The 10,872-nt window shown below is 32.6% G+C and overlaps 1 protein-coding gene across 1 annotated transcript; it reads left to right on the top strand.

Annotated features, from left to right (window-relative positions):
* The first annotated feature begins 365 nt into the window (after positions 1-365).
* LOC137834510 (uncharacterized) lies at positions 366-2,231 on the top strand. The gene is made up of 3 exons (XM_068642540.2): positions 366-1,254; positions 1,379-1,903; positions 2,015-2,231. The coding sequence occupies exons 1-3, from the start codon at positions 466-468 to the stop codon at positions 2,117-2,119; spliced, it is 1,419 nt and encodes a 472-aa protein (XP_068498641.1). The 5' UTR covers positions 366-465; the 3' UTR covers positions 2,120-2,231.
* Positions 2,232-10,872: the final 8,641 nt, after the last annotated feature.

Genomic DNA, 10,872 nt, shown 5'->3' with positions numbered 1-10,872 from the left:
GCATTTCCAATGTGCAAGTAATGTGCTGAAAGTTCAGAAGAAGACAATAACATAACCAGCTACATATATTACAATATAAAAAAAAAGTTACAAATTCGTTCAATATTATTTCTATATATGCTTATAATAATTCTAACATACTAGAATTACTCCAACAAATGGAGCTTTTGGCCCCTTTAATATTAAGGATTACGGAGCAAGGATTGAAATGGTGCAATCCCCAATGGTTGACTTCATTCTAATGACCTTCTCACACACCAACCGGTGGAATGCACATGGAGAGAAATAGGTATCAAAACTATATTTTCATTTTTCAAGTTTTCTTATAATATTCCACTGATTATGGTGATGCTTTGTGTAGTTCAATATGAAATAATTCAAACTTTTATATATGCAATAGTGCAACTTTTCTATAACGTAGAGAAATCTGCATCTGCAAAACTTCGTCGAGCTCCCTTGTTAATCATGAAAACGACACTTCACAGTCCCATCAAAACCAAACCTACTCTGATGAAATTCATTTTAGTCTCGTCTTTATTTTGTGTCATTTCTCTCTGTGTATCAGTGCTACTCCTAGCCAAAACAAAGGTAACATTGAATAGTCTTTATTCACCACAACATGATGTGTCACGGTCTGATCAGACCACTGTTGATCATCTTGTATTTGGAATTGCCTCAAGCGGAACTTTATGGCCTTGGAGGAAGCAATACACCAAGCTTTGGTGGAACAGCATACCCAATATAACAATGAGAGGATGTGTTTTCGTAGATGCCCTCCCACATGAAGAAAATGTCAACAATGATGATTCTCTTCCTCCTCTTTGTGTCTCTCAAGACACTTCACAGTTTCCCTACACTTACAAGACTGGTCATCGCTCAGCAATCCGTGTGGCACGTGTTGTGAAAGAGACTGTGGCATTGAACCATTCTGGTGTTAGATGGTATGTGTTTGGGGATGATGACACCATTTTCTTCCCTCACAATCTGCTCAAAACTCTTTCCAAATATGATCATAGGCTTTGGTACTATGTTGGGTCCAACACAGAGATGTATGAAGGCAACAAGGTTTTTGGTTTTGGAATGGCTTTTGGTGGAGGTGGTTTTGCCATCAGTTCCTCCCTAGCACAAGTCCTAGCCAAGGTTCTTGATTCATGCATACAAAGGTATCCGCATCTGTTAGCAAGTGATTCAAGGGTGTACTCTTGCATAACTGAACTAGGTGTGGGATTAACACATGAACCAGGTTTTCATCAGGTAACAATTAGGTTGAAAGGGTATATTGAAATCTAGATTGAAATGATAAATATTGTTGGTGATTTTCTTTCCTTCATCGTGCTTCTAATTACTCCTCTATTTATGTGATTATGGAATTTGATAGGTTGATCTGCGGGGAAATATCTTTGGCCTATTGGCTGCTCATCCGTTAACTCCCTTATTGTCCCTACATCACCCAGATATCTTTGATCCTATCTTTCCTAACATGTCAAGCATAACATCGATGCAACATTTATTTGAAGCTGTTCATGCTGATTCCGAGAGGATCCTACAACAAACAGTTTGTTACGAAAAGCAGTTGTCATGGACAATTTCAGTGTCATGGGGCTATGCTGTTGAAGTGTTTCAGCACAATATGTTTTTGCCAGAGGTTCTGAGAGTGGGAAGAACATTCAGACAATGGTTGCGAGGAAATTTTTTGAGAGGAATATATAATTTCAATACAAGAGAAATTCACCCTGATCCATGTAAAAGAGGCACCATCTTCTATCTAGATAAAGTGTCTTCTGGGAGAGATGGTATCATAAGCAGTTACAAGAGAGATTTTCAAAATTGTTCATACAAGGCATCGATGAGTAAATTGGAAGTGATCAAAGTGGTGACAAATAAGTTAAACGACAACAAACAGGTAATCTATATTGGACAATTTGTATTTAATAAAATTAGGAGCATGATTTAATATTAATTGATCGTAATATATAATATTACTTATAAAATGTTCTTTTGTATTAAACTGCAGACTTCAAGACGGCACTGTTGTGATGTGTTGCCCTCTAATGCTGGTAACTTGATGGAAATTGCAATCAGAGAATGCAATTATGAAGAACTGATTTATATGAATTGACAGAAAGTTTATATAAAATCTTTTACTACCCCTTCCTATTTATTTATTGTTATTGGCGATAAAAAAAATAAAAAATCTTTTACTATATAACAAATGCTAGGAGTTTGCAGAAGGCAATAGACGGTGTAAGGGAGTTTTAAATCTAGAGTTTAAACATCCATATATGCTAATTGAAGTTGTATGAATGAATTATTGGATTCAATCTAAGCTTGGAAAAAGAAAATGGAAAAACAAATAAAATGGGAAGTGCTTTTGGAAGATAAACAACATAAAAGTCTATAGGTTCAACACCAACAATGCAATTTGATGCCATTTATGAGATATTTTATACATACATCAGTACGATAGCATATAAATAACTAAGTTTTTTTTATCAGAAAAAAAATTAAAATAAAACATTAAGGATTGTTAAACCTTTTTACATCATTCTTCAGTCATTGTAAATTGAAAAATGATTGTTTATATTTTTAGAGTTGTATATAATTTTTTTGATGCGATAGATTTAAAAATATATATATATATATAATAAAAGATAAATTTATAATTTAATGATGTAAAATAATATTAAAATAATAGTATTAAAAAGTGTAAGTGATGATATAAAAAGTTAAGTTATTAATATATCATTACTCATATATATTTGTTCACACTTCAAAAGTTAAATAGCTAGATATAGTTATTCCAAGGTTGCAATATTGTTTTAATGCTTTTTAATTGCATATTTTCTAAGAAGAATTATAAAATTTTAGTAAGTTTTTTTAGTCACAAAAAATCTTTAAATAAAAAAAACTTTCATATTTATTAAATTAGATATTATTTTAGACATTAATTATTTTAAATCTTAAAATTAATAGTTAAAATTTTAATAACTAAATAAATATCAACTTAAAAATTAATTTATAAATTTATTAATAATATAAATAACTTTAAATATCAATAATTTTTTAATATTTAAAATAATATCTAATTTAATTAATATAGTAACTAATTATTTTTTGTCTTTAAAATTATTTTTTTTTTAAGTGTATCTTTAATTTTTGTTATAATGAATTTAAATTTTTTCTATTATAAAGTTTTTTAAATTCTTATATATTTAGATAAAATTTTGACTTTAAAAATAATATTTGATAACACACAGTTTTATGAATGATAATATTAAATTAACCCAAAAAGTACTCAATTAGTCAAGTCTCATTGATTTTTATAAACGCGTGATTGTCACCCACTAAAATATTCAGCCAATTTTTTTAGAAATTGGTTATTAACAAATAAAAATATTAATAAAAATCCAAATAACTATTTTATCTTATTCAATAAGTATTTTTTAAAATATTCAAAAATTACTCTTAAATAATATAATTATATACTAAAAAATTATTAAATAAAAATCAATTTTAAAGAAAAAAAAATTAATTATTATATTAACTAAGTTAGATACTAGATTAAAAATATAATTAATAAATAATTTTTATTATAAATAAAATTAATTTATATTTAATAATTTTATTTCAGTGTTATATATCAAAGATAAAATTAAACAAACCCAAGTAAAAGATAAAATACTATTATCATATCTATTTTATTTAAATAACTTTTCAAAATTCATACATTAGATAATATAGAGATGTGTTGAGAGTGGAGAAAAATTCAAGCAATGGAAGGAAGGAAATGTTTTGTTAGGAACATATACTTTCAACACAAGGGAACTTCACCGTCTCCCATGTAAAAAATCCACCATTTTCTATCTAGACAAAGTGTCTTCTGCCAAAGATGGCATCACAAGCAGTTACTGGAAACATTTTCAAAATTGTAGACACAAGGCATCAATGCAGAAACTGAGAGTGATCAAAGTGGTTACGAATAAGCTATACATTGACAACAAACAAATAAGCTGTATATATATTCCTTTCTTCAGATCTGGGCTCTTACATCGGTGATACTGATAATATTTTACATTAACTATTGTTTTCTATTAAGTTGCAGACTCCGAGAAGGCACTGTTATGATGTGTTGCCATTATTATCAACATGTTCAAGTAGCCGGCATCCTTGATGAGTGTTGCTTAGAGAGAAAGCAAGAGATTGCGTAAGGAAATTTGCAATCTAAAATTGAAACTTTTATACATGCTAACACAGTATTTGATGAACTTGTAACGATTCACTCGGTTAAACTTCAACCTAATGGAGTGCCTCTCTCTGCATAATTTTTGTTTTCAAAGTTCATCTATCTATAGGTTCAACATCAACCATAAAAACACCAACAACGCAATTTTTGGCTCATTTTGTGCTACTTATGATTTTGTTCTAAGATACAGCAGTAGCAAAGCATGTGAAACAGCAACCTAATGCAAGATTTTTTGTTCAACTGCACAACTTCTTCTAAGGGATCAAAATCATTTTTTGGACATAACAATTTGTATTATTTGAATGCAAACATTCGAGTTTATAATGGATTTTGAATTAGTTTCACACGCACCTAAGAAATTTGTGACATTAATTAAAATCTTATATAACTTATCATCTATGTCTTTCCCACTCTCCATATCTATTTATATTTTTCGAATAACTATTGTATTGGACCAGAGCGCTGGGCTCAATGCTTGGTGATCGCACATCGGCACCTGTGTGGAGCAGGTTGGTTCGATGGTTTAGTCGAGCTAATGGACCACTTAAGTGGGCCCAAAAATGCGTATGTTGAAACCCGTATATATATGTAGGGCCTAGTCAGCAAGAAAGTACATGTGGTGTGTATAATACATTTGGGTCTAGCACAAGTAAATATCCTCTGAAGACGCCAAAGCCCAAGAGCGCTAGGGTTTTCAAGGGTAGGTTGCATGCATGATACGTAAAGGACCAGAAATAGGAGGAGCCACCGCTTTCCTTTGGAGTCAATTGGCGAGAACAACTATATTAGACGAGGGTGTTTCATTGAAAGTAAAAAGTTATTCAGAAAAATATAGTTTTAGGAGTTTTTCCTTCCATGAGTGTTTTCGGATATTTTTCCCACCTCTTTTAATCTACAATTTTCATCTTTATTTTTAAATTGAAGTTTAGCTAGAAACATACATTGGTCTTTGCTCTTAAAAGTCAGGGTTCTTAAATCAAAATATGAGTTTTGAATGGTTTATAGATCCTCATCTCTTTGGCCTGGAATTAAGCAGTTTTATTCTACTATAATTGATTATACTTCTTGGACGGTTGGTACAAGTTCTTTTATTAATTTCTGGAATGATAAATGGTGTGGTACTACTTCTTTAGCGAATATTGTAGGATTATCTGATGGTGTTAACATTCCGGATATAGTCTCTCAGTTTTGGACAGGTGGTGATTGGAATATTCCATTGTCTTGACAGCAGATGCCTCATCTTTTTAGTCATATCATGGTTAGGGTGAAACAGGATATTCCTAATTGAATTCTAGATGAGTCTGGTTGTTTTACACTTAAATCGACTATCACTTTTTTATTGGATCCAGGAGTTCCCTGTAGTTGGGGTAAATTTATTTGGTCTTCATATCTTCTGTCTTCCAAACTCTTGTCCTTGGAAAGTTTTTAAAGATCAACATATTTAAAATAAAGGTCTGCATATTTGTTCTATGTGTACGCTTTGTGAAAAGTACAAGGAATCTATTCAACATTTATTTTTTGAATGTTATAATGCTTTGCCTATTTGGAGTTGAGTTTGATATATTTTTTCTACTTCTCATTTCTCTAAAAAGGATGATCTCCTCTCTTTTATTAATAGTGATGGTAGTCATTTGGTTAAATTGATTAAGCTTGTAGTGATAACTCTTTCTATTTAGATATGACGTATGAGAAATTATGCTCATTTTCAGGATAAGATTGAGGTTTCTGTGGTTATTTCGGTTATTAAAGATTTAACTCGTCTAGTGGGAAATTCGTCTAAAGCTTCAATGAAGAATAATATGTTAAATTTCAACGTGATTAAGTTTTTTGGTATTTATACTCGTGTTGATAAAGTTCTTCGTCCTTTTCCTATTAGATGGGAGTTTCCTTCACCAGGCTGAGTTAAAATTAACACTGATGGAGCTGCTAGGGGATATCCTGGTCTTGCTACTTGTGGAGATATTTTTTGTGGGAGTATGAGGGAATTTATTGGAACTTTCCCTGCGTTTCTCGAAGTTCAGACTGCTCTGGTTGCTGAGTTTTATGGGGTTATACATGTTATGGAGGAAGCTCAACGATGGGGCTTACTAATGTCTGGCTGGAATATGATTCTGTTTTGGTTTGTATTGCGTTTACTGCTAGGACTAATGTTCCTTGGATGCTTCGTAATCGATGGAATACTTGTCTTAATTACTGTGGGAAATCAAGTTTAGGGTTACTCATATTTTTCGGGAAGGAAATGCGTGTGCTGATAAGTTGGCTAATTTAGGATTTATTCATAGAGAATCTTTTCATTGGTATAATAGGCTACCATCTAGTCTGTTCTTAGAATTCTTTATGAATAGGTATAGTCTACCTATGTATTGTTTTTGTTAACATATGACTTTTGGTCTACTCCCCCCATATTTTTGTAATTTCTTTCTTTTTTTTGTCTTTTTTCATTTTTTTTAATAATATTTTTTCATGTGATGGTAAATGATTGTTGTTACTTGAGGTGTCATCATAGCTGAGATGTCAAGAGTGATGCCCAACATGAAAGCTTTTAAAGATAAAAAAAAAAGACGCTTTATGGGGCTAGTGTGGGCTTAGTGTCCCAATAGAAAGGGAAGTTAATCTTTTGGTGGCTATACATTAGAGACGGCCTCCAATGGAATACAAATTTACAAGTTAGGCTAAGTCTACATAAAGAAAAATATATTATTTAACTATAACGTAGGTTTGGAGGACACTAAAATGAATATAAAATTAAATTAAATAATTATTAAGAAGTGGACTTTAAGTCTAACTCAACCTCACACTGGTGCAGAAAAACAAAACAAGTGCGGCTATTTTACATTTATAAGGGTGGCTATATAACAACATTTGATGAGCACGTAAATGGAAGAGATAAGAAGGCAGTTATATATATAGCCGCATTCGTAAATTCGATTTATAAATGCGGTTATTTACATAACCGCATTTATAAATCACATTTAAGAGAGGTGTTTAGGGTTTCTTTTCTTGTTCACTGTTGATTGGGTTTCTAATCAATGTTCTCAACTTTGATCTTTTCTGAAGAATATGGTCATTATTTTAGCCTTTCTTTTGATCTCTTGGTTCATCCATATTATACATCTTCGTATTTCATCTTAATGGAAGTTCAAAAAACGCAAATAAAAATTCTCTAATGAAATGAAAATATATGACGAAGCAAGGCGACAATAACGACAAGGAAGGCACAACAGAAAGCGCAAACAAAAATCTTCCCAAGCATGACCTTAGCAATGGCATAAGACAAAACAAAAGAGAAACGCAAAACATACAAAAATCAATAGTGAAGAAGAAGAGAGGAAGACAATGCTTACGATGGCATGAAAACAATGCAAAGAAAAGAGAAAGCATAGTTAAATGGAGGAAGCATATAAGAGAAACGAAACACGAGAGTAAGGAGAGTATCAAAACGTAAGTGGCGCGTTTCTGAATTAGGGTTAAAAAGGTTTTAAGAAGATGACTATTTGTAAAGCCGCATTCGTAAATCAAGCATTTTGATTTACAAGGGCGGATGTACAAATAGTCGCTCTTGTAAATGAACTTAATTACAAAAATGCCACAGCGTTTTTTACGAAAGCGTTTGAGCGCAAAACCTCACTAAATAAACTGCACTTGTTTATACATTTTGCACTAGTGTCATAAAATCAACTTGTATGGTGAGGTTTGCACTCACTTATATATTATGAAATATCATAATCTCTAGTCGATGTGGGATCTCCAACACACCCCCTTCACGCCAAGGCTACCATGACTTTGATACCATATTATGAAGTAGACTTTAAGCCTAACTCAACCTCATAAAACCAACTTATAAGGTGAGGTTTGCACCTACCTATATACTATGAAATGTCATAATCTATAGTCGATTTGAGATCTCCAACAATAATTAAACTTAGCGTCATTGTTGGGGACACTACATGAGAAAGCAAATGTGAGTAAATTATTGTCATTGGGGACACTACTTGGAAAACAAATATTAGTGTCGCCTAGATCAACGCTAAATTTAATAAAACATTAACTTACATCCACTTTGTGTTCCCATTCCTGACGCAGTATCATTGTGCAACTTATTTTTTGATTGCATATTGTACCGACCAGTCCTAGGGCGTCGTTGACCATTGGTAATATTGGTGCCACGTAAGCAGGGTCCCACGAGCGGCATGGGCCAGTATCTCGCGAAGCACATGCGCCAAGGAGCCAAAGAGTGGTCAAACATCGGTTACCAGGATGTACCAACATGCCACTAGACAGTATGGAGAGGTTGGACATCGGGACCCGAACAACAGAGCTGGGCCACGAGAGGTGGATCCCAGACCACACACCAGTTATCAGAAGGGAGAAGCGTAGGTCACGAGAGTCCATGCGTGTAGAGTGGATGACGCGTTTAGGCATAACACAAGTATAGAGCCACTGGAATGATATGACCTGTGAGGGTCGCGTTTCAGGGATGAGCTGCATGCATGACACGTGAGCAACTAGGACACTCCCAAAGGCGGGTGACCCCAGAGATCAGGTGCACGAGGAGGAACCCAGGTGGTCACCCCGTCAGAGGTTGCACTCTAGTTAGGGAACCCACGCGCTAGGTTATCCTAAGAGTGGGTAACAACAGTGTTCAGCCCACCCCCTCATAAAGTCCATTTTGGGTAAAGAGGAAACCCTAGTTTCAGTCTATATAAAGGAAAGCAACAAACTTAGCAAGGTACGCTATTCATTTGCGCCGCTTAACACACATAGTGACAGTTATACAATTTGGTGTTTCCTAGCCCTAAGATTGACTTGAGCGTTGGAGTGCAAACGACCTCTAGGGCGCCCTTTGTCTTTGTGTTTTCAGGCATAAAGCACGTGTGAAGTGCAGAGATTCTGGACATGAGAGTGACGTAGGCGCACGAAGACGTATTTGGTCAACCAGCAGGAACACATATACTTTGTGCCCACATTCTAGGCACTAACTTATTATTATTATTATTTTAATAATTTTTAACTTGCATCCACTTTGTATCCTCGTTCTAGACTCAGTATTATTTTGTCACTTAATTTTTTTTATTGCATCTACTTTGTGTCCTCATTCTAGACACTAACAACTTATTTTTATTATTTAAATAATTTTTAGTGTGAGTTAAAGATCTCCATTGTAGACACAATATTTGACATTTATTTTTGTGTCCAATTTGAGTAGACTTCACATTTACTCTATTTTTTTTTATAGTCCCCGCTTTTTGTTGGCAATTAAAATGGATTTTTCTTGTATTGAATTGATTTAGATTAAATTAAGAAAAAACTAAATTAATTTAATTGATTCCTTCAAATGATCATATCGATCAAGTGGATCTAAAGCAATCAATATTCTATTTAAAGAGGATTCAACAAAGTAAGACATATTCAAAATAGCTTATAAGTAGGATGGGGTTGTGCTTTAGGAAACATGACCCAATGTATTTATTTATTTTTTAATGGAAGGACAAAATGTAGTTACACAATAATTTTGGGTGCCCAAAAAAACCTATGGGTGCAGGAAGAAGCACTCTTTCTTCCTACACCTCCATACCTTCTTCTACCACCCCATACTAAATGTAAAAATACAGTTTTCTCCTTTTCTGTGTCACCTCCATACATAATCTGGAAGCTGTTTTTGGATCTAGAAGTTTCTTGAGATTTATAAAATCTAGAACTTTTTTTTGCATTTGAAATAAGCCTATGGATTATGTAAACCGGATTACATAATCCGAAATCCAGATTACATAATCCAAAAGTCGATCTCATATTTAGAAAAGACTTCCGAATTATGTAATCCGAAGCTAATCATACATCTGAAAAAAAGGCTTATGGATTACATAATCTAGAAGCTAATTTTGGATTTAGAAAAAGACTTTCGGATTATGTAATCGGGAATATTAAAAAAGGGTATTTTTGGAATATAAAAAATATATGGGGTGCCACAAGATGGAGGTGCAAGAAGAAGCAGCCCTCATTTAATCCATCGGCCCGAATGAGTTCGGATTGGACTCATCATGGACTTCAGGTCAATCCATTTTCAAAATATAATTAACTAAAATTTTAAATTATTAAAAATAACATTATTTTATTAAATCATTTACAGCTCTTCAAATTTACTTATATCAAATTACTATATTTATCTATTGAATAAAAATAATTTTATTTGTGAGACTTAAATTTTTAAAATTTCATTTTAGGTTTCATTTTTTTGGATTTAGAATATTTTTTATTATTTAAATAAAGCTAATATTAACCATCTTGGGTTAGTTATACAACAAAAAATATCTTTGAAGACATTTATAAAAAATAATCTATTGATAATATCAATTAGACGATGTTAATTTGTAAATCGTTTTTAAATTAAATTATTATAAAATATTTTATTTAAATTCTAAATGGAAAATCGGTTAGATGGTGAATGAAGTTTTTCTTCATCATAAGGATGTTGGGTACATTTATCATACATATTCCTAATACGATATTCTTTAGCTTAATACAATTTTTGTATTATATGTTCTTAGCTTACATGTGAACTCAAGATGCTTGTTTTCATGAAAAAAACAAACCTAAACACTATTTGATATGGATTTGTCTAGAAGTGTAAA

The sequence above is a fragment of the Phaseolus vulgaris genome, chromosome 5, assembly GCF_051622355.1.
Source record: "Phaseolus vulgaris cultivar YP4 chromosome 5, ASM5162235v1, whole genome shotgun sequence".
Taxonomy (NCBI): Eukaryota; Viridiplantae; Streptophyta; class Magnoliopsida; order Fabales; family Fabaceae; genus Phaseolus; species Phaseolus vulgaris.
The sequence above is the reverse complement of the archived record's forward strand: the minus strand, read 5'-3'. Positions and strand labels throughout refer to the sequence as shown.

What these genes read in the sequence shown, in the direction of transcription:
- LOC137834510 (XM_068642540.2), top strand. Translation starts at nt 466, where the DNA reads ATGAAAACGACACTTCACAGTCCCATCAAAACCAAACCTACTCTGATG. An exon ending in ATGAACCAGGTTTTCATCAG is followed by an intron (nt 1,255 to 1,378) that starts GTAACAATTAGG and finishes GGAATTTGATAG; the next exon opens with GTTGATCTGCGGGGAAATAT. An exon ending in AGTTAAACGACAACAAACAG is followed by an intron (nt 1,904 to 2,014) that starts GTAATCTATATT and finishes ATTAAACTGCAG; the next exon opens with ACTTCAAGACGGCACTGTTG.